The sequence below is a fragment of the Narcine bancroftii genome, chromosome 3 (genome assembly GCF_036971445.1).
Source record: "Narcine bancroftii isolate sNarBan1 chromosome 3, sNarBan1.hap1, whole genome shotgun sequence".
Lineage (NCBI taxonomy): Eukaryota > Metazoa > Chordata > Chondrichthyes > Torpediniformes > Narcinidae > Narcine > Narcine bancroftii.
The window spans coordinates 210,307,157-210,332,705 of NC_091471.1; the positions used below are offsets into that span (position 1 = coordinate 210,307,157).

At 39.1% G+C, this 25,549-nt stretch overlaps 1 protein-coding gene across 1 annotated transcript in view; it reads right to left on the bottom strand.

Moving 5' to 3' along the window:
* Nucleotides 1-25,549, bottom strand: part of klhl2 (kelch-like family member 2) — a 175,942-nt gene that overhangs the window by 103,012 nt on the left and 47,381 nt on the right. Inside the window, exon 4 of the mRNA XM_069926491.1 lies at nucleotides 9,895-10,016. Within this exon, the coding sequence (XP_069782592.1) occupies nucleotides 9,895-10,016 (122 nt within the window). The remainder of the gene's footprint in view (nucleotides 1-9,894; nucleotides 10,017-25,549) is intronic.

Genomic DNA, 25,549 nt, shown 5'->3' on the forward strand with positions numbered 1-25,549 from the left:
AGTGTCTTAAATGTTTCCCGAACTGAGGGTCCCGCAGTGAAAAGAAGTAACGCCCTCCTCTTTGCTTTTTGTTCAACCGTACTGGTATCTAGAAATAGGCCACGACTGTCGGCGTAGGATTCAAATTCTTCCAGCCATGCCTTCCACTTCACACTTACAGTGCTTGCATCACCCGTTGGGTCAAAATGAGCAATTCCACTATGCATTAGAAAGTCACCGTCTGCCCCAGCCATGAGGAAATATTCCAGCCCAAAAGTACTAAGACAAAGAGAAAATTCTTATCACCTTGAAGTTGTCTATAATCCTCTGTAATCTTGTTTAGTCTTTAATTTTCTTCAAGCTTCTTCCATCCTCGTCGCCAATGTCACATTTGTGGCCCGAAATGTGAAGTTAATAAAACATCAAACACAAGTTTTATCAGGTAAACTTCTCAGTGGCTTTATTTTCCTGTTTCCTTTGTTCCCCTGCTTGTGTTCTTATCTCTCTCTCATACCACGTGACTTCCGGTACATCTCATACATATTCATTATCATGACAGCAAGGTTGTGAATAAGGACAATGGGGATAATGACATTGAGACACGACAGGATACCCCTGGTCCTCCAAGTTCACAGAAACTGCACGTAGGCAGGAAGGATTGCCTAATGCCAAACCCATCCAGGAGGCAGAAGAATGTAAGGGGGTGGGTATTCCTAGACTGAAATTCACTGTATAAAAGTTGGGTGAGCCCCAGTGTATATGTGTATTCCCAGGGTAAGGGGAAGCACCCAACTTTGCATTGTTGTAAAATAAATGTTCTTTGTTCTCAATTTTTGTCTCGAGCAATTTCTGTGAAGGTACTTCTATTTCTAACACCACCATTTATTAACAAGATTTATTTTATAGATATGTGTGCTATGTGTGTTTGCACTTTGGACCAAAGAACGCTGTTTCATCGGGTTATACTGGTATAATCAGATGATAAATAAACTTGAACTTGATCTTCATGAGGAGAATCACTTTACATAGCACACACAAAACTTGCATATATGGTGTTGTACAAACCATAACTGATTCCAATTGAAAATAATATCTGCAGATCCTGAATCTAAACAGCAGAAAATGCTGGAAATACCCAGGTCATGTTGCATCTACGACACTATTGTTTCGTGCTACAAATGGAGAGGGGAAGTACAATTTCTGACAGTCTTACTTTTAATCATCATCCAAGGAAAGGCATCTTCCCTCAGAAGATTAAACAGGAAAGTCTTGTATTGCTGTGTTGTGCAATACACAGAAGAGCTGAAGAGACTCAGCAGGTCCTCATCATCAAAAGGAATTAAAGGGTAACCAGTGTTTCAGGCCTGAGCCCTTCATCAAGATATGAGAAAATAGCAGACATGAATAAAAAGGTGAAGGGAGGAAAACAAAGAGGAAGGGGCTAGGAGAAGAGTGCATGCTAACAGGTCATGAGAGGTTACAGGTGGATATAGGTGGGATGATAGAAGAGGAACTCCCACTGAATGGAGAGGAACTCCCACTGAATGGAGAGGAAAACCCTCTGAATGGAGAGGAAAACCCTCTGAATGGAGAGGAAAACCCTCTGAATGGAGAGGAAAACCCTCTGAATGGAGAGGAAAACCCTCTGAATGGAGAGGAAAACCCTCTGAATGGAGAGGAAAACCCTCTGAATGGAGAGGAAAACCCTCTGAATGGAGAGGAAAACCCTCTGAATGGAGAGGAAAACCCTCTGAATGGAGAGGAAAACCCTCTGAATGGAGAGGAACCCCCTCTGAATGGAGAGGAACCCCCTCTGAATGGAGAGGAACCCCCTCTGAATGGAGAGGAACCCCCTCTGAATGGAGAGGAACCCCCTCTGAATGGAGAGGAAAACCCTCTGAATGGAGAGGAAAACCCTCTGAATGGAGAGGAAAACCCTCTGAATGGAGAGGAAAGGGAAGGGGTGGGGAGGTAAAGACAAGAAAACAAAGGGACAGGGAAAGAAAAATCTGGGGGAGGGGTTAGTCAAAAACTGGAAAAGTCAACGTTAATGCCATCTGATTGGAGTTGGCAATCTCACTCAGGAGATCAACCTGTTCACCAACTTTCCCCAGTTGCTGACAGAAGAACATAGATGAAGCAGATAATAGAAAAAGCAGCAAATAGTTTAAAAAGGGAAGTAGCTTTACAAATACATTAATGTGCACAAGTTGACTGACATGGCAGAGTATGGATCAAAGTTCAGAGACCCCAGTTCAAATTTCATCCCAACAGATGTTGAATTTAAATTCAATTAATTAAGTAATCCAGAATTATTTTTTTGAAAGCTAATCTTTCCAATTGTCATTTTTAAAAAAACATGTTTAGGGAAGGAATAGAAAATTTGGCCAATATGCAACTTCAGATCCAAAGCAAAATTACCAGAAACAGCATGATTCACTCAACTACTTTCTGAAATGAAATGAAATTAAAACAATGACATGGAAACAATGTAAAGTTTGACAAACATTTGATCTGAATCTAGGCATTGGATTTTGGCCACAAAAATAAATGTAGTTGCAGCTCTCGCTCAGCTCGAAATCCTTCCCATCTGTAAACCCTCCTCATGAGCATTGGGGAAAGGCAGTTCACAGATGAGTGACCAAATTCTGATGTATTCATGCTTACATAATCTTACCTTACAGAGAAGTGTCTGTAGCATGATTAATGACCACCCGCAGACACGAAGCAAGTAGTCAAAGGCTTTATTAACTAGAAAACCTCTACATGCTGCTAGCTCACGTCCAAGGCAGGTATGGAGGGAGGAGACTAGAGCTATAAGCCTTTATTAGGGATCTTACAGAGAGGAGCTACAGGGACAGAAGGCGGGCCATCCTGCCCAGTTCAGCAAGGTCATGCCAGCAATACTGTGTCATACTACTCTATCACAACCCCTGGACATAGCAAAAGGAGCAGAATGAGAGGGAGGGGAGAACAAGAGGGAAAATTACACGAGAGGAAGGAGGAGAGGGAGGAAGCATTAAAAAAAAACGCAGAACCTTTCCCATTCGTTAAGCATGGCAAATGCAAGCATGGCCACAACTCCAATTGCTTCTCAGGAGTCAACTACAGACAAAATCTGTCCATCACAACCCAAATATAAATTAAATTTAAATTTACAGCATGGTAACAGGCCCTTTCAGCCCACAAGCCCACGCTGTCCAATTATGCTCAATTGGCTTTCAACCCCCTACATTTTTAGCAGTGGAGGAAGCCGGAGCCCCCAGAGAAAACCCACGCAGACATGGGGAGAACATACAAGCTCTTTACAAACTGCACGGAATTGAACCCAGTCCCAACCGCTGGCGCTGTAACATCATTACACTAACCGCACAACCCTCCACCACATCTGGAATAGTGAAATACAAAGATATACTATTGCCTCAAAGACGATTGATACAATAAACTCCATCCTTCATCTAACCATTATCTGAGATAACAAACCATTGAAGCCCCAGCACTGACAGCCGAGTCAGCCCAAGAGATGGAGGTTGGAGAACTTGAAGATTACCTATTTATCTCAATACTCCATTAGTTAGCTAAACTTCCAGTCATGCAGATACATGATGCGCAAAGCATAAAAAGGAGGGGTTGGACCATGAGGAAATAGGATACTGAACAAATGAGGGCAGGAGAGGTTGAAGTGGAGAGACCAACAGGAGTGTTGAGAGAAAAGCAAGTACTGGTAGGAACTTGGAAAATGGGAATAGGTGAAAGTGTGGAATTAGAGGGGCAGGAATGTTGATGACCTGAAAGTGGAAAATTCAATGTTTCGCTGTCCTTTACCCATTTCCCTTTTTCTTAACCTAGAGCTAGAATCAGAAAGGGCTGTACACTCGAAAAGGAATAAGGAAAAGGGAACAATCTCATGACCATCCCAACCCCAGTCTTGTGCAATTCACAGAAATGAATGATTCCTACTTTATTTAAATCCCTTTTTGAAAGTCAACAAAAAAAAAAATCCCTGATCTAAATTTTTCACCACAATATCCATCTATAGTGTAATAAATATGAACAGTAAAACCTGTTATCTGGAATTCAAGCAACCGGCAGCCTCAAGAAACTAGCAAAGAGAAAATTGCAGAAAATAAATGGGTAAAATATACAAAAGTTTAAGATTAACATGCTTCGATGATAGTTTGCCAATCATCCAACATGTAATCTCAAGCAAATGGAAAATTCACTTATCCGGCTTGAGGTTTTACTGTACGTAGAACAGAACAGCACAGGAACAGACCCTTCAGCCCACATATCTGTCATACGTGGTGTTCGTTAAATTCAAATTCTGTTGCTTACACATGATAGATGAATGAATATGAATGAGATGGACAGATATCTATCTCAAAGTTTTTTTTAAATACATCTGCTTCCACCACTACCCTTGGCAGTCACTCCAGGCATCCACAATGAGAAAACAAACAAATAAATAAATAAATAGGCCTCCCTTTCAACGAAAACAAATGTGAGATGCTTTTACCCTGGTGGAAAAGATCCTGACTGTTCACCCTATCAATGCCTCTCTTGACTTGCAAGCTTTTTACCAGCCTCCCACTCTTTAGAGCAGTGGTTCTCAACCTTTTTCTTTCCACTCACATACCACTTCAAGTAATTTTTATGCCATTAGTGCTGTGATTAGTAAGGGATTGCTTAAGGTGGTATGTGAGTGGGAAGGGAAGGTTGAGAATCACTGCTCGAGACCCGATTGTTACGGAAATATTTTGCTTGAGAAAAATTGTCACTGGCCCATTTCCTTTGGCGTTATGAAACTGTGCACATAACGAGTCACTTAGGAACGATTAAAACAGTGGCTTTCAAACCTTTTTTTCCATCCACATACCACCTTAAGTAATCCCTTACTAATCACAGAGCATCTATAGCATAGGGAATACCTAAAGTGGTATGTGAGTGGAAAGAAAAAGGATGAGAACCACTGCTTCAGAGAAAATAAAGGATAAAGTGAAAATATATAGAACATAACAACACATTTCAGGCCCTTCAGCTCTCGGTGTTGTGCTGACCCTATATATTACCAAAAAATACTAAACCTTTCCTACTTCATTGCCCTTTATTTTTCTTTCATCCATGTCCCCATCTAAGAGTCTTTTAAATGCCCCCAATGTTTCATCCTCCACCATCACCTATGGTAAACATTCCAGACACCCACAACTCTCTCTCTCTATATAACTTATCCCTGATATCTCCTTTGAACATTTCTCCCTTCACTTTGTACAGATGACCTCTGATGTTTGCTATTCCTGCCTTGGGAAAAAGGCATTGGCTGTCCACCATAACTATATCTCTCAGAACCTTGTAAACCTCTACTGAGTCTCCTCTCATTCTTCTTCACTCCAAAGAGAAAAGTCCCAGCTCTGCTAACCTTACCTCATAAGAGTCATTTTCTAATCCAGGCAACATCCTGATAAATCTTCTCTGCACCCTCTCCATTGCTTTCATATCCTTCCTATAATGAAGTGACCAGAACTGAACACAATACTCCGTGTGGTCTCACCAAGATTTGTAGAGTCGCAGCATGACCTCTCTACTTGAACTCAATCTCCCTATTAATGAAGCCCAGCATCCCATAGCCATTTTTAACTATCCTATCAATTTACATGGCAACCCTGGGAGATGTATGGATTTGGACCCCTAGGTCCCTCTGCTCCTCCACACTGTTAAGTATTCGACCATCAACCCTGTATTCAGTCTTCCGGTTTGACCTTCCAAAATGCATCACCTCACACCTAATGATTGAATTCCATCTACCACTTTTCTGCCCAACTTTGCATCATGTCTATATTCTTCTGTAATTTATGACAACATTCAGCTCTATCCACTACTCCTCCAACTTTTATCATCTGCAAACCTACTTAACCACCCTTCCGTTGATCCATCGAGGTCATTTATAAAATTTACAAAGAGCAGGGGTCCCAGAACAGATCCTTGCTGAATTCCACTAATCACCGACCTTAAGCAGAATACTTTCCGTCCACTATTACACTCTGCTCTCTACGTGCATGCCAACTTTTAATCCACACAGCTAAGGTTCCATGAATCCCATGCCTCGACTTTCTGAACGAGTCTCTCATGGGGGATCTTGTCATATGTGTTACTAAAATCAATATACATCACATCTACTGTCCTACCTTTATCAATATCTTTTGTTACTGCCTCAAAAAAAAGCTCGTGAGACATAACCTTATCCTCACAAAGCCATACTGACTATCCCTGAGTACACTGTACTTCTCCAAATACTTAAATTCTACATTTGAAAATCCTCTCCAATAATGCACACCACTGCCACAAGGTCAACAATACCCAGGATTCTCCATATTACTTTTTTTAAGCAAGGGGACCACATTTGCCATTCTCCAATCCACTAGCATCATCCCTGTGGCCAAAGAGGACTCAAAGATCATAGCCAAAGCCCCAGATATCACTTTGCTCCCTTCCCTCAGCAACCTGGGGTATAACCCCAGGGACTATCAATCTTAATATAATGAGATCACTCATCACCACATCGTTCAGCATACAGGCCTGCTCTATTCTGACCTCATCCTGATCCTTTTCTCTCGTGAATAATAAAGCAAAGTATTCATTTAGGACCTCTCCAACCTCCTCTGCCTCCAGGCACATGTTGCCTCCTTTATTCTTAAGTGGCTCCACCTTCATTCTTTTCATCCTTCTGTTCTTCACATACACATAGAACACCTTGGGGTTCTCCTTAATCCTACTTGCCAAGGCCTTTTCATGCCTCCTTCAAGCTCTCCAAGTTTCTACCTGGCTACCACATAATTCTCATGAACCCTTCTTATTTCCTGCTTTCTAATTCCTAATGTATGCTTCCTCTTGACAAGTTGCACACCTGTTTTGTCAACCATGGTTCCTTCTTCCTACCATCTTTTCCTTGTCTCAGTGGGCCAAGCCTATCCTGAACCTAGCACAAGTGGTCCTGAAACATGCACCACATTACTTTTGTGCTTCCTCCTATGAACATCTGTTCCCAATTTACTCTCCCTAGTTCCTGCCTCATCCTATTATAATTAGCCCTTCCCTAATTAAACACTTACCCATTTTGTCTGCTTTGTCAATAGCTAGGGCAAATCTCAGGGAGATTGTGGTCACTATCACTGAAATGCTCCAATTACTGAGAGGTTTGCCACCTAACCAGGTTCATGACCCAGTATTAGATCCACTTTGGCCTCTTTTCGGGTCAGCTGGTCCACATACTGTGTCAGGAATCCTTCTTGGATACACCTGACAAATTCTGCCCCATCTATCCCACTTGCAGTCAAGAGGTGCCAATCAACGTTAGAGAATTGGTCTCCCATGACAACAATCCTCTAATTTCTGCACCATTCCAAAATCTGCCTGTATCTGTCCCGAGGGCTATTTGGGGGCCTACAGAACACACACAGTAGTGACTGCTTCCTTTCTATTTCTGACTTCCACCCACACTGACTCAGTAGACACTTCCTCTACGGTGTCCTCCCTTTCTACAGCTGTGATAGTAATGCTGACCAGTAATGCTTACATCCCATCTTATTCCTTTTAAAACACCTAAACTCCGGTACCTCCATCAGCCAATCCTGTCCTTCCACCAGCCAAGTCTGTAACGGTCACAGCATCGTAACTCCACATACTGATCCATGTTCTAAGTTCATCTTTATTTCTAATACTCCTTGCCTTGAATTAGGCACACTCCTCCCCTGCCTGTCCTCCCTCACCAACTCGCAACACATTGCATCATCCTTTCCACCTTCTGCCCTATTCTCTGCACTCACATTCTGGTTCCCATTACCCTGTCAAACTAGTTTAAACCTCAACATCTCTAGCAAACCTGCCTACCAGGATATTGGTCCCTCTCCAGTTCAAGTACAGCTAATCCTTTTTGCACAGGTAAGATCTTCCCCAGAAATCACAATGATCCACAAATCTGAACTCCTGTTCCTTGCATCAACTCTTCAGCCACGAATTTATCTGCCACAACTTCCTCTTCTTACCCTCCCTGGCATGTGACACAGACAGTAATCCTGAGATTACCACCCTTGAGGTCCTACTTTTCAGCTTCCTTCCTAACTCCCTATATTCCCTCTTTAGGACCTCATCCCTACTCCAATCTACATTAAGGTAGCAATGTGGACCATGACATCTAGCTGTTCTCCCTCCTGGCTCAGAATGTTGAGGACTTGATTAGAGACATCCCTGACCCTGGCACCTGGGAGGCAACATATCATCTGGAAGCCTCAATCTCATTCACAGAACCTCCTGTTTGTCTAACCAACGAATCCTCAATCAGTACAACTCCCTTCTTCTCCTCCCTTCCTCTCTGAGCCAAAGTGCCAGACACTGTGTTAGAGATGTGACCACCTCAACTTGTCCCTGTTAAATTGCCTACCCCAACAGTATCTCAAACTGAGGGAATGGCTACAGGGGTGCTCTGCGGTAACTGTCTATTTGGCTTCCCTCTTCTAACATCCTTTGTAGTGGGAATTGAGTCAGTCTACCATCTCTCGGATGTGGAAGCAACTGATCTCAGACATAATATCCAATTCCTAAATCAGTTAATGTGGCAAAGCTCTGGGAACCAGAAACATAATTTAGAACCAGGCCATTGGGAGACCATTTTTAGCATAATTGATTTGATTTTTGGCAACTTCACGCAAGTTAAAACAAAATCGAGATTTCATCATACAGGCAGTCCCCAGATTTAAAACTAGTTCCATTACCTAGGCCTGTCTTTAATTCAAATTTGTATGCAAATCGGAACAAGTACATACGGTCCTTATTTAGCATCAATACACTAAAGCATCTTAAACATAATAATACAGTATAATAAAACAGGTAATAATAGAGTACTGAATGCAATAATAAAACTAACTATATTAAAGTTAACACTTACAGGAAAAGATGATGGAGAAATGGCTACAGTACAGGTACCCCATGGCCCTCTCGTATCTTCGCTCCTTCCAATCTGCACCCAGCTCCTTCATTCGCTCCTCATTCCCCCCCCCCCTTCCTTGGTGGTGCCTCGCCCACCCATTCCTTGCCCAGGCCGTGTGTGGTGTAGCCTGACAGCAACATTGCGATGGGGTATACTGCTGCTGTTTCTTCTCCTCCCCCCACCCCCCCACATCAGTGTGGGAGTTGGTGGTGGGCTGTCAGGAGGGAGCGAGGCAGTGGGATCGGTGTGGGGGCCGGTGCAGGCTATTGGGACCAGTGTGGGGACTATTAGTGACACAATACTAATAAAATGTAACAATTTTTGGTCATTGCTATTAGAATTATGATCAACCATGCTCAAACTGGAAGTTGATGCCATTATATTTCCAGTCGACTTTTCAATAACTACGGGTTGTTCATCAGACATCTTCAATCCGGGGACTGCCTGTATTTTAATGTTTTGTCATATTAGCTGAAGATACATACCCACACTACCATACATATATAATTGTAAACACACTTGCATGCATAAAAACAACTAAGATTTTAGATTAGGCATCATCTGACTCAAATCTCCGATAATTGGTGCAGCCACACTAAAATTATAGATTTAAAGAGGAGAAATTTTAAAAGTAAATTTGTGAGCCAAGTTTTGTTCACATCCCAAGCGGGAGGTGCCTGGAACATTCTGCCAGGGGAGGCAACGTTTAAATGATATTTAGACAGATGTGATCAGGCAACAATTGTACAAGCAGAAGGGATTGGTTTAAACTGGCATCGTGGTTGGAACAGACATTGTGGGCCAAAGAGACTGTTCTACATTCTTTATGGTTCTATAGGCCCAACTATTATTAAATATCAATTGTTTCAGGCCTTTAAAGATGTAAATCTACAAGATTCTCTTTGCTATCAAACAGCACAATCCAATCACAGTACCTGAACATTCTCTTCTGTGACCTGAATTTCAGCTGTGTAAACATAGTCAATAAGGATTTTCAAGGTCCATTTGTCCATTTCCTTAATGCGAACTCTCTTTGCTTTGCTCTCACTCATTTCACCTGAAAAATAAATTTTGTTCATAATTTGTTCACCTTTTCAACTCAACACCTTGGCTTACATTGCAAAATTGCTCAAATTTTTTTTGCAAATTGTCTTTATTAAATGCATTTTACTTCCCTAAGGACTTGAAGCATTACAGACAAGATCAATTAGAAGAATACTCTACATCTTTTCTAGGTATTCATTAATTCAGCTGCAGTTATATTTATTTCCTTCCTTCAACAAGAGAACTGCGCTTACAATTGTGTTTATTCTGTTGAAGATAATTTGTTTAAATTTCTTTCTTCTGTACAATTCTATTTTGGAAGGTTGGGGGAGGGGAGGGAGGTATGATGGTAGGACAAAAGTGAAGGAGTAAAATTGATGTTGTTTCACAATATTTATTCAGTGAAGTGATCCAACGTTCAGATAGAGAAGTTTTGAGTTTATGTTGAATTAATCAATCTATTACCTTCGCAACTAAATAAGTGGGTTTTAAAAAAAACAGTTCCCAAATTTCCAAATGTTGATTACTGTACAGCAATTCTGGGAAAATTAAATAAATCATATCGACTTCAACCTGGAGCTGAGAGGCCTGCCTACTCCTCATTCTTCACGGAAGACAAGATAAATGTACATGCTCTTCATGGTATTTGTGTTACATAATTTAACGACTTTATAAACCAATTTGAAAAATAATTTACACATTTTCTCCGAACATTTTGGAGAAGATGCATTTAACTCAAGTTCATTATGTATCTGCCCATGTAACACTTCACAGGAAAGTAACAGTACTCCAAAAGACTACACTGAAGTGATTTCTTTGTCCTTGCTTTTAAAACATATTTTCAAAATAATATTACAAAAGCCCAAATATCTCAGCATATAAAAAAAATCTTTTCAATGTGCAGGAACCTAGCAAGCCAATTTTATTTCAATTGGCCATTTTCTATACATTAAATACAGTACAACTCCAATTATCCAAAAATCAGATTCTCCAAAATCCTCATTTATCCAAATTTTTTAAAATTTTGTATAAATAAGGATATCCAAAACAAATCAGAAATCCTCATTTATCTGAATTTTTTCAGAGCCGAACTGGCCTCACAGGTTGGAAAAAAAATTCACTCAACATGAAATTAGAACGATGATTGTCCTCGTTTCAGGTAACTCCCTCCCTTCTCTTTTTCCATTTCTTCTGTCCCTTCCCCATTGACTTTTCTCTCCAACTCTCCCTCTCATACTGCATCCCACTGACTCCCAACCGCAAGTGGTCGGAAGAATCTCTTGTCTTGGCATCACCAAGGAGAGTGGCCTCCTGGGCAGGAGTGGGGACCTCGGTGGGGAGGTGATGGTGTTCAGACAGTATTTTTTTTTAAAAAATCAGAATTAAACATTATTTTTAATGCTTAAAAAGCCTTCTCTTGTTGTTTGTTGTTGTTTAAACACTGTTACAAGTGATTTGCTGTTGCAACTGGCATTTTTTTTAAATGACCAGTTGTCTGAAAAAACATTTGACCAACATAGGGACAGTCCCAACCATTTTGGATAATCAGAGCTGCAGTGTATTAAGAAATAGATGATCTCAATTTTTTTTTGCCAATTAAAACTTGCTGCTGTCATGACATGCTAGACATCTTCAAAAAAAAAGCAGGAAATATTCAAAGTGTTCAGCTAAATAGTAGAAACTCATTATTTAAGATTTCCACATAAATAATCATATAAAATAAAATGGTCAAAATCTCAAAAATAACTTGGTGCCCAATGATGTAAAACCACAAATGCCCACAGGTAAAACATGATTAGGAAAGAAAAACCATTTGCAGCTGAGAGAAAAGAAGGTTCAGATTTGACTATCACTTACTGAAATGTTATTATCTTTTGCATACCATACTTCATCCAAGCTTAAGAGAGGCTAAATACAGATTGAAATTCGGGTCTTCTCTCATCTAAGGATCTGCTTTAACACTCATCCTTTATACTTCTTTAATCAATGAGCTGCATTGTAACCAACCAACAATCCTCTGCTGGAAGTAGCATAGACCATTGAGTTATACAAAACACAAGTTTATATAATGCCAAATTCAGGTCCTGAGAATGCATAATATTCAGGGTAGATACGAAAAATTTAATTCAAGTTTTACATTCCGCATTTAACTTAACAGTAGCTTTATCCAGTATTAGTTGATGTACTGAATTTGCCTGCTTGCAGCAAATGGCAAATATCAGTGTTTGACTTTTTATTTTTCACACTATGAACCATACTGACTAAAATACACACAAACATTTCCCTCTTGAATATAGTGTCATTTTCTCCCCTTTTTTCCCCCTCCCTTCCCTCCCTCCTTCACCCACACCCCCCTCAACATTCAACCTATATGATACATTAAACCCATTAAACAATGTCATCACACCATGAAAATGAACAAGAAATTTGTGTCTTCTACTTTTACACACTGGGTCACTTCATTTCATCTTCTTCTCCTTCTGTCATTTTAGGCGGTGGAGGTCCGCGGTAGGACTTCTCTGTTGTGTTCCATGTACGGTTCCCAGATTTGTTCGAATACTGTGATGTTATTTCTTAAATTATATGTTATTTTTCCCAATGGAATACATTTATTCATTTCTATGTACCATTGCTGTATTCTCAGACTATCTTCTAATTTCCAGGTTGACATAATACATTTTTTTGCTACAGCTAAGGCTATCATCATAAATTTTTTGTGCTCCATCCAAATCGAGGCCAAGTTCTTTACTTCTTATATTACTTGGAAGAAAGATCTCTGGATTTTTTGGTATGTTGCTTTTTGTGATTTTATTTAATACCTGGTTTAGATCTTCCCAAAACTTTTCCACTTTCTCACATGCCCAAATTGCATGTACTGTTGTTCCCATTTCCTTCTTACAACGAAAACATCTGTCTGATATTGTTGGGTCCTATTTATTTAACTTTTGGGGCGTGGTGTATAGCTTGTGTAACCAATTATATTGCATCATGCGTAACCTCGTGTTTATTGTATTTCTCATAGTTCCAGAGCATAGCTTTTCCCATGTTTCATTTGAGGTCTTTCAAATTTTTGCCAACATGAATTCAGGTGTTTTTTTTAAATCCAGTAAAGTTGCAGAAAATATTGCTTAAACAGATTGTGCAATTTGAGATTTTGGTGCATGGGAAAATATGAAGTGAGAGATGAGATATGGAAAAATAAAATGGGAGATTTGACTCTGGAATACAAAAAAAATTATGGAAATAATCTTTAGATCAGGAAGCATCAGTAGAGAAAGAAACAATGATAAAATCCTTTCATCACATCAATATAAAGTTAGAAACCAACTTTATATTGGAGCTGGTCCAATAGTACCAGGAGCTGGTCATAGATTTCTGAGGTGTGGAGTTCAATCCCCTATCCCCCAATTACTCAGAGGTGGAGATAGCAGGCAGCTTTAAGCTTTTGGGGACAAGCATCTCCAGTAACTAGTCCTGGCTTATGTCCATATGAAGGCCAAGGAAGCACACAAGTGTTTTACTCCCTCAGAAGTCTGTAGAAATTTAGCATATAATCCATGTCCTTTAATAATTTCTATAGATGAACAAAGTATGCTGTAAGGGTACATTATTGTGACATACTGGAACAATTCTGCCCAAGATCACAAGAAACTGCTCAGATCATCCCACAAACCCAGCTCCCCTCCAATGACTTCATCTACACTTCCCTCTGCTTCAGAAAAGCAACAAGCATATTAAAAGACTCATCCCATCCAACCATACTCTTTTTTCCCCCCATCTCCTTTTGGGAATAAGATTCACTGTGTGAGGTCATGCACCACCAGATTCAAGAACAGTTTTTTTCTGCCTTATCACTCGAACAAATATCAAATGAGTAAAATAACACTGCCTTTGCTCAGTTCTAATTGATCTCTCTTGGTGATGGCATTCTGTCCAATGTTTTTTGCTGTACTGTGGATGGGTTGACTTGCTGGATTACAAACAAAAACAAACTTTCGCACTGTACTTTAGTCTATGTGACAAATTTTAACTCGAGAGTGGAATCTTGTCCCTCATGATCTTTGATGTGGATTACGGTATTAAATAGCATAGAATAGAATTCCATCTCGACCCCACCTGCTTTTCCTAATCATATCTCCCATAATGTCAAACACCCTCAAATATTTAGTACCCAGCCTTACTTAGTTTTTAACAATTTTTATAATGGTTACAGAGCTTCTGTAACGGTAGTGGTGCCGCTGGTGCAGACCTGCGGAGAGCAGGGATTGGAGACAAAGCTCTCCGCTGCAGGGTCCAGCCACCCAGTTTGACTGCCGTCAGCTCTGTAGAGGCTTTAAACAGACTGTTAAAGGAATAGATGATGGCTTTATTTAAAATTCTGTGACCACGGGTCCTGGACCCAAGATGACAGCACCCGCAATCAGCTACAAACACGAGACTCCAGGGAAGCAGAGGAACTGGCACAAGGCACCAGAAAACAAGGAGACCACCCCCGCCCCCCCCCACCCTCACCCAGTTTAAAAAGGATAAACAGAGTAGATGACTCACAGGATGGTGACCACAGTGATGGACCAGTGACTGGCTGCGAAACACACAGGCAGTGGGCTGTTGGAAACTCAGGGCGAGGAACCCATGAAGGCTGGAGACAGAGATTCACACAAGGCTGCGGATTGCTGGAGTCTGGCTAGCGAGACGGTACGGAGGGTATTAAAGGCTTCCTAAATGTGTCAGAGGTTCGGATCTGGAGCTGAGGTTGCTGATGGTTTGGACTGAAGTCTGTGGAGGCCACATGGGTGTTGGAGGTGACTCCATGGACACAGTGTCTCTTGGGGCAGGGGAGGTGGGGGGGAAACACTCTTTTGCTTCTCCTTCTGACTAAGAGGCGCCCAGCAATTTCTGCTGATGGCGAATTCATCTGCCTTACAGCAGACTAAAGGCAATTTTGGGTAATATTGAATTGTTTTATTACATGACAATAAAGGAACCTGATTTTTAGATTGTGCATACATTTTTATAATCGTGCTATTAGCACACGAATGAATATTCAATTCAATTAGAAAGAACTAGTATTTTTTTCTTTTTACCATCAGCTACATTCTCATTTTTAAACGCTCCATCCTTTCCTGTTATTGTTATCCATTTTACTGCCATGCACTATTTAATATTTTGTAAACATGCCCTCACCTGAACATCTCTCCCCCCACCCCCACAATGTTACTTAAAATACTATCTACAGACCTACTTATTCAATTAACCAGAAGACACAAGGACACCAATGTGAAAGAGATGTCCACATCAACACAATTGCTCCTTACTGTGTCAGTGCACTGTGAAATTGAAATCCATTTAATTAAAAAAAATCATACAGCACAGTAACAGGCCCTTCCAGCCCACAAGACCACGCTGCCCAATTACACCCAATTGCCCAACAACCCCTGTACGTATTGAAGGTTGGGAGAAATCCAGAACACCCAGAGGAAACCTATGCAGAGATGGGGAGAAGGTACAAACTCCTTACAGTCAGCGCCAGATTCGAACCCAGGTTGCTGGTGCCATAACAGCATTGCACCAACTGCTACATTAACCATTTTTGATCTTACAACCATGTAACACATTTGATTTCTGAGTACATATAGGAGAATGAGGCTGCCATTTGGCCCTGAAACCCATTCTCAATCAACAAAATCATGGGTAATCCTCTACAACCGTTCCATTTCTTTGCCTTTCAGGACATTCATATATTTCTCCAGTGGCCAAAAAAGTGTGTAGCATGGCTAATGTGATTTATGGTGTGAAAAATAAAAAATTTAAAAAAAGAGTTGTTCATTAATTGTTGTGTGTCAACTGTTGTCTCTAAATGATTTCCATCTCACTCCAGATTTATGCAAACCTGGCTTTGGGCTCTCACTCTTCAATAAAAAATACATTCTAGAAATAAACTTGTATACATTTCCTTCATGATGTAGTTTCTCCTTTTCAGTAAGTCCGAGTAAAGTCATTTCAGGGCCCAAATTGGTCCTAAGGAAAGATCGTAACTGAAGGTAACAAACAAAAAACTTGTATTGGACAAGACATAGTTCTTGTTCAGCTGCTCAAATGACATGAAAAGTCATTTTTCATAACAATCTTCCAGATACCAGGCTTCCAAAATGTTGTTGTTCAAAGTCATGGGTACGTTCATTTTGTCCAAAAGGTGGCTTTGGTGACGATCCTCTTTTCAGACCAAAGCCTCCACAGGTCTCATCCCATGTTTTATCAAGGTGTTTTAAAATGAAGTTGTCTGTTCTGCTGGCTATAATTCTGGAATTCCATTTATTCATAAAATCATTGTACAGCTTCCCTTTTAGGGAACTGCAATCCAATTTGTACCCAGGAAAGGGTATCATACCCCTCAAAAAAATGAAGAAATAAATCTCATTTGGGCTGCCAAATAATATTTTTTGAAGCTGGGTAGCTGGATGCCCCCTAATCTAGAATCCCATGTTAAATTTTCCATGGATACTCTGGGTACTTTACAGTTCCATATAAACTGCCCACATGCTTATTAAGGGCTTTAAAAAAGGTTTGAGGTAGTGGAATGGCCAAGGACTGGAAAAGGTACTGCAATCTCAGCAATATATTCATCTTTACACAGCTGAACCTGCCAAATTAGAGTGATGGGCAAGTTTATCCACCTACTCAAATCTTCAATTTTACTAAGTAGCAAGTAGTAATTACGTTTGTATAAATTCTGAATATTATTATCCACCATTATTACACGGTATTTAATGCTACCCGAGGGCCATTTGAATGGGGATGTTCGCTGGTGCCCAGTGAGATCAAAATTTGTCAGTGGGATGATTTCACTTTTTTTCCCAGTTTATCTTACATCCTGAAATTTTGCCACAAGATTTTAACAGTCTGTAATTTAGTAAAAGAATTAACTAGATACATTAAGTACAAGATTGCATCGTATGCCATTAGATTAATTTTATGATTTGTCTGACCCACCATAAAACCCTTTATACCAGAGTCTTGTCAAATTGCTTCTGCTAAGGGCTCAATAACCAAGACAAGGGAGATAAGAGACAACCCTGTCGATTCAACCTGTTCAAAGTGCATACTGCCGGGATCTAAAAAGTTTTAACCAAGTTAGTAAACCTGAGTTGCGCAAGCCTGAGTTTGGCCAGGACTCTAAATAAATAAGGCCATTCCTTTCTCAACATCCAGAACCACTGCAAAACTCGGTTCAGCCTTGGACTTTGCATTGTGGATAATATTGAAGAACCTTCATAGGTTGTTAGCTAACCAGCGTTTCAGAATAAAGTCACATTGGTCTGGATTTATTAATTTTGGCAAGTATTGACCAAGACTGTTAGGCAAGGTCTTAGAAATCAAATTGTAATCTGAGTTTAGTAATGAAAAGGGCAGAAATGAGAAGCTTTTTAAAAGGTCCCTTTTTTTCTTATAGATCACAGTAACTTTGGCAGTAGAAAATGGTTCACGGAGACTTTGGGTTTTAGACGCTGAATTAATTACATCCATAATGAGGGGTATAAGTAAGTCCTTAAATTTTCTATAAAATTCTGATGGGAAGCTGTACTCTCTGGTGATTGATTGGACTGTAGTGAGCCTAAGGCTTTTTCAATTTCTTTTGAAGTAAAGGGAAGGTCCAAATTTGCTTGATCTTCTTGGTCAAGTTTGGGCAGTTCAACAGTGGATAAGAAGTCATCAATCTTCGTCAGATCTTCTGGGGATTCTGATTTATATAATTTTTTATAAAAGTGTCTAAATGTGTCATTAATTTCTGTTGGATTATATGAGATTGAGCTAATTTCAGTCTGAATTGAATTTATTGTTGTCGAACTTTCCTCTGATTTCAATTGCTTTCTCTTTTTGGGTTCAAACCTCCATTTTCATATTGAACTGCATCACTTTCATACTAAACCCATTATGTTACAATTACTCTTTGCAAAACATTATTAAGCTTGACTCTGATTGCACAGTCCCAAGTCTAATATTGCCTTCCCTAGTCAGTTCCTCAATACACTGGTCTAGAAATCTATCTTGTTCACATTCAGTTCTGTCTTTGACCTCAAATGTTAACTCTTTCTCTTTCTCTTTCCACAAGTGTGACCTGATGAGATGTATATTTCTATAATATTCTGCTTATATTTCAAACAAAAAGGCTCACCACTTCTATTTTTTTTTATAAAAGGTAAAAAGTACAGTTACCCCATCTAGTGCTTCCCAAAAGAGGATTGATTCATTTCAGTGTCAAGGTTCTCCAGCCCAAATACTCACAGGTATGCAACTCTGAAAAAATCCAAGAAGTTATGTGCTGCTGTGCCTCAAAACCTCTATTGTATCTGGTCAATGAATTGGTTACCATGGAAAAATCACTGGGCTGGTGAGAAATCTGCTTCCATTGCCTCAAACAGGAGGCGATGAGAGAGACTGTGGGGTTCAAGCAATTCAATGCATGGAACTGGCTGTTCGCACTACATTAACCAAAGTTCTCCCCTGAGCCTCACAAGCGAACACTGAGCAAGCGCACTGGTCAGCTTGGCCCACTTATCACCAGTCCTCAACAACTGAAGTTTATTATCATCTGACTGTACATACACAACCAGATGAAATAGAGTTTCTCCTGACCACAGTATGCACACACATACAATACACAGCAAAGAATCACATACTGTGTCCTCCATAATGTTTGGGACAAAGCCATTTTTTTTCCCCTTTATTTGTCCCTGTGCTCCACAGTTTTAAATTTGCAAACAGTGCACATCTCAGATTTTATTCAAGGTTATTTGTATACTTTTTGGTTTGACAATGTAGAAATTACAGCACTTTTTATCTCCCATTTCAGGGCACAATATTGTCTAGGACATTTGGGTTCACAGGTGTTTGCGAGTACTCAGATATGTTTAATTGCTTCATTGGTGCAGGTACAAGAGAGCTCGACTTGCTTCTAAGATTTTAATCACCTTTGGAGTCTATAGTTGCTATTTTTCAACATGAGGACCAGAGTTGTGCCAATGAAAGTCAAAGAAAAAGACATCGCCCAAACGTTAGGATTACCAAAATCAACAGGATGGGAAGAGGTTAGCATGCAGATCCACAAGATACCATTGGAGGCACCTTAATCCTCACACTTGTCCAATACGTACAAGATCCTCTCAGAATCTGTGAGCCAATGGAGAGGAATAAGTAAACTTCTTCATCAGACATTAATTGTCAGTTCGAGTCAGCCATCTACAAAGTACAGCAGCAACAAAAAAAAAAATCAGAGCCAAAGAAAAATTACAAAAAGGCAAAATGACAGGCCCTTTCTGAATGCACACAACAGTCTTTCAGGAATTTATGGCACAGTTAAAAAAATAAATAAGACCTGATAAACATTATTGAGCAAAGTTAAAAGGAGGTCAGAGTTGGGAACTCAATATTTGATATTTTGAAAGGATATGCACCAAATAAAGATAGGTGCAGAAATCCTTAGTAAAGGATGACTACAGCAGCAAAGTGTTCCTGGTTCAGAAGATCATACATTGGGATCTATTTGAATGAAGGCAAAAAGCAAGGGAGAAATTTTGGGCCCCTAATTATTGTTACACTGAAATCATTCAAATGATGTAAAAATTATTTAAAAGATATTAATTACAACTAGTGAAAATTTATACAAGGTCAATCAAATTTCCAAAGTAGAGCAAAATCTCTGGTATCTGAAATTCAAGCAACCAGCAGCCTCAAGCAATCAACAAAAAAAGGAAAATAATAAAAATAAATGAATATAAAATAATAAGTAAAAAATACTTAGGCTTAAAATTGTAAAAGTAAATGTTCTCTGAAGTAACACAAACCTTTGGTGAAGATGGAAGTAAATAGTCAGCCAGCACAGTACCTTGGTCGTGCTTTGCTCGTAGCAGTTTGAATAAAGTTGTGTGAAACAACAATGGCATCACCCAGGGTGAAGAGCTGGTTGATGACACTTGCCATTGGGGTGAAACTCAAAGTGTCTCCTTATCCCTGTTTTTGTCAGAGGCTTTATCTGTAAACTTGGGGAGGGGAGGGTTAATTATCTTTAATGTTATTGTTCATCTTTCTGGTGGGTTTGTGGAGGAGGAGGAACCTGCAGATACAGTGATGGTTAAATGGTTTCAAAAACTAACTGAAAAATCAAGTAAAATGCTTTAAGGTTTACATATTCATGCAAGTGAAGTTTGTTCAGTACAAGTATTTTTATCTAACAATTTATTCTTAATGCAGGTGTATTAGTTAGGCATTGTACAAATAAGTCTCAAACAACCGGAAAATACACTTATCCGGCATTTAACAGTCCCCATAGGTGCTGGATACCAGGGATGATACAAATTCACTAACTGTATTCTGGGTAGTTTTTGAAGACAATATATTGAGGAACCAGAACACAAGCCACATGTAATGTGACAGAATAAATTAATGATCTTATGGAAAAGGATCCCCTGGAGCAAAACAACTGAATTCAATTTGAGAGCGAGAAACCTTGGTGCAAAACCAGTGTTTAAAAAAAAACACATTCAGATTTGCTGGCAAGGGCTAAGGAATTTATTAAAAAGACAAAAATTCATTCTGGATTTGTGTGAGCCTTGGAAAATAAAAAATAAAATACATTTTTAAAAGACAAAAATCAGAAGATAAACAGCAGTCTTTTCTTTGGCTTGGCTTCGCGGACGAAGATTAATGGAGGGGTAATGTCCACGTCAGCTGCAGGCTCGTTGGTGGCTGACAAGTCCGATGCGGGACAGGCAGACACGGTTGCAGCGGTTGCAAGGGAAAATTGGTTGGTTGGGGTTGGGTGTTGGGTTTTTCCTCCTTTGTCTTTTGTCAGTGAGGTGGGCTCTGCGGTCTTCTTCAAAGGAGGTTGCTGCCCGCCGAACTGTAAGGCGCCAAGATGCACGGTTTGAGGCGATATCATCCCACTGGCGGTGGTCAATGTGGCAGGCACCAAGAGATTTCTTTAGGCAGTCCTTGTACATCTTCTTTGGTGCACATCTGTCTTGGTGGCCAGTGGAGAGCTCGCCATAAAACACGATCTTGGGAAGGCGATGGTCCTCCATTCTGCAGACGTGACCTACCCAGCGCAGTTGGATCTTCAGCAGCATAGATTCGATGCTGTCGGCCTCTGCCATCTCGAGTACTTCGATGTTGGTGATGAAGTCGCTCCAATGAATATTGAGGATGGAGTGGAGGCAACGCTGGTGGAAGTGTTCTAGGAGCCGTAGGTGATGCCGGTAGAGGACCCATGATTCGGAGCCGAACAGGAGTGTGGGTATGACAACGGCTCTGTATACGCTAATCTTTGTGAGGTTTTTCAGTTGGTTGTTTTTCCAGACTCTTTTGTGTAGTCTTCTAAAGGCGCTATTTGCCTTGGCAAATCTGTTGTCTATCTCGTTGTCGATCCTTGCATCCGATGAAATGGTGCAGCCGAGATACAAGAGCAACTTGTCCGTGAACTACTCTTTGCATTCGATGCCGCTTTAGTTGCCCATTCAGAGCCAGCTCTTCAGCGCTTGACGTCCTGTTTTGTGGAAACTGCCAAAATGTTTGGCCTGGAAGTCAGTCTGAAGAAAACTGAGGTCCTCCATCAGCCAGCTCCCCACCATGACTACCAGCCCCCCCACATCTCCATCGGGCACACAAAACTCAAAACGGTCAAACAGCAGTAGACAAGAATCAGCAAAGATGTATTCCAGTGAGAAAAAGACAAAGAGGATGATCTATCTAACAAGAAAGTAAAGAAGTCATGACAGATAGCATCAGAAAAGTATATTTGTTGCAGGTGAGAGGGTTGGGGAAGAAGTTTATGAAGCAGGAAAATTAGACATAGGGGGGAAAAAAAGCAGATTTTAAGAGAAAACCAACAAGACCCTTACAAATATGCAAAAAGAGCAACCAGCCAAATCCATAAGATATGAGATTGGGAATTAGAAGTAAAAACATGAATGTTTGCAGACACTATGAATTTTTTAATATATAATTTTTTTTATTTTTCACACTGTGAACAATATCATCCAAAATACATACAAACATTTCCCTCTTAAATATACACAGTGACATGTTCTCCCCTTTTATCCCCTCTACCTTCCCTCCCCACTCCAAAACCACTAAACATTCAACATATACAGTACAGTAAAACCATTAAACAATGTCATCACACAAAAAATAAACAAGAAAAATGTGTCATCTACTTTTACACACTGGATCAAGTCGTTTTGACTTCCCATCATTTTAGGGGGTGGAGGTCCAAGGCAAGCCCTCTCTGTTATGTTCCATGTCCAGTTCCCAAATTTGTTCAAATAATGTGACTTTATTTTTTAAATTATATGTCATTTTTTCCAATGGAATACATTTATTCATTTCCATGTACCATTCCTGTACTCTCAGGCTCTCTTCCATTTTCCAAGTTGACATTATACATTTTTTTGCTACAGCTAAGGCTATCATAATAAATCTTTTTTGCGCTTCATCCAGTTTGAGGCCTAATTCCTTACTTCTCATATTACTTAGAAGAAGGATCTCTGGATTTTTTGGTATGTTATTTTTTGTAATTTTATTTAATATCTGATTTAGTTCTTCCCAAAACGTATTCACGTTCGTAGATGTCCAAATTGCATGTACTGTTGTTGCCATTTCCTTCTTACAGCGAAAACATCTATCTGATATTGTTGGATCCCATTCTTTAATTTTTGAGGAGTGATATATAACCTGTGTAACCAATTATACTGCATCACGTGTAACCTTGTGTTTATTGTATTCTTCATAGTTCCAGAACATAACTTTTCCCATGTTTCATTTTTTATCTTTTTTTAAAAAAAACTTTATTTAAAATTTTATGACATGAATAAAATAAAAATTACATTTAAAGAAATAATAAAAAATAAGATAATAAAAATTAGAATACTACATCATTAAACTACACAAATTAACCCCCCCAATAATTATAACACAACATTAATCATCTAATTTAAAATTAGTCCAACCCTCCCCCCAAAATAAAGAGTGAAGAATTAATTAACAATGTTGTAAATAAAATAAAAAACCCCACTTACAAAAAAAGATAAAACTTAACAAAAAAAATTACTAACAACAAAAAAAATCAATACTAAAATAATACCCTTAAACATATATTTAAATCAAACATAATACATGTATTTAACAAATGAAATCCACTTTAAAACTAAGTTCAAATATTAAAATCATATATCAACCACATATCTGTTATACAAAAAATCATAATTAATAATACATAAATACAGAATTTCCATTAATTCACCGAGAGAACAAAAACATCCCTTAGAAAAACAATCAGATAAACTTTTTATTCCCTTCCCCTCCCCTTATATAAAAAGAAAAAAAAGTTCAAACTCTTATAAAATTCTCCATATTCTTCATTTATAACATCTTCATTCTCTATCGAAATTAACTTAATTTTATTAAACTCTTCTCCCTCAATGTATTTGTACTTAATTTTCTTCTTTTTCTTCTTATCACCTTTCCCCTCATCTTCCTCTTCATCTAATTCAACATCCTCAATTTTTGACTTATTATCTTCTGTGACATCATCCTCTTAAAAAAGAAAGAAAAAAGAGAAACCCCCCCAAAAAAGAAAAAAAACCTCCTAATTCCCTCTCAATTACAATCAGAAAACAAAAAGAGTTAAAAAATTTATTTATTTTAAAAAAATAATAAAAAAAACCTTCACTTCTTAACCCAAAAATTAAAAAGTAAAAAAAACAGGTCGGAGGTCACAACTACCTCCTCCTGTTTAAACCGCCCAAAGCTGTAACTCCCCCAAAATATTGGGTGTGAGATAACTCACAGGTAGCTGATGACTTCTGGAAACTAGTGCCCACCCAGTTCCCTCTCCCAACTCCCATTTCATTAAACTATCATCATTATTTAAACTATTTAAACACTTCTCAAAAAAAAAGATAAAAGATTTATTTTTTTTAAAATCAACGTTATCACTTCGGTCACCATTGCTTCCATTTCTTTTAAAAATCTGGATCCCACCTTACATCTCTACTCTCTTTGGAGACCTTGAAGGACTACATCGTTCCTGAAACTGCATGATTGGTAGAGACTGAGCAAAGTCCATAACCTCTTTAGGATTGTCAAAGAACTTTGGCTAATTTCCATCCTAAAAAATCTTCAGTACCGCAGAATACCTGAATGTTGCCCTATGTCTTTTTTTCCACAACCGTTCTTTCACAGAATTAAATTCACGTCGTAATAGTATAGTATTAAATCTCCATCTTGAAGCTTTCTGAACATCTTGTGAACTCAAATATTCTAATAATAATAATGAATGATCCGAAACTAATCTAGCCTTATACTCCACAGATGTAACCCTATCCTGCAAATGTGCTGATATTAAAAAAATAATCAATTCTAGAAAAAGAATTATGTCGCGAGGAATAAAAAGAAAAATCTTTCTCTGTAGGATTAACTCTTCGCCAAATATCAATTAAATTCAAATCTGCCATCATATTAATCACTTGGATTGCCATCTTAGACTTCTTAATTACTCTTGAGTACTTATCCAATAAAGGCTCCAACACCACATTCAAATCTCCCCCAATCATCACATTAGAGTTCGATTGTCCAAGTAATAAAGACATATCCACAACAAAAGCTGTATCCTCAACATTAGGAGCATAAACATCAAGCAAAGTCCATGCCTCATTAAAGATTGTACAATTTAATTTTAATAATCTTCCACAATTTTTCTCTTCACTCTGTAACTAAAATGGTAGATTTATGTACCAAAATTGCCACACCTTTTGCCTTAGAATTAAATGAAGAATAAAAAAACTTGCCCAACCCATTCACGTTTGAGTTTCAAATGTTCCTTATCTATTAAATGAGTTTCCTTTGCCATTGCGACCACCGTTTCTCCCATTTCTTCCAGAAATCAAATTCCCTTCTTGCAGCTCTGCCCTCTTTGGAGACCGTGGAGGACTACGTCGTTCCTGGAATTGCGTAATTGGTAAAGACTGAGCAAAATCCATAGCTTCTTTAGGATTATCAAAGAACTTTGGTTGATATCCATCTTGAAAAATCTTCAGTACCGCAGGGTATCTAAATGTTGCCTTATATCCTTTTTTCCACAATAATTCTTTCACAGAATTAAATTCACGTCGTTGAAACATAATTTCCTGACTCAAATCCGGATAGAAGATAACACGATTACTCTGAACCATCAAAGGAGATTTGTTTTGCTGTGCATTTCTAATAGCCATACGTAAAATAGTCTCTCTATCACAGTAATTTAAACAGCGAACCAGAACAGGTCTTGGATTCTGTCCTGAAAAAGGTCTCCTTCTCAAAGCTCTATGAGCCCGTTCCAATATTAAACCTTCAGGAAACTTATCTTGTCCCAACACTTGTGGAATCCATTCAGTGAAAAATTTTCTTGGATCTGGCCCTTCTATGCCTTCTGGCAAGCCGACAATTTTCACATTATTCCGTCTGGATTGGTTCTCCAAATAATCAACCTTTTTTGCTAAATTTTTATTCTGAATT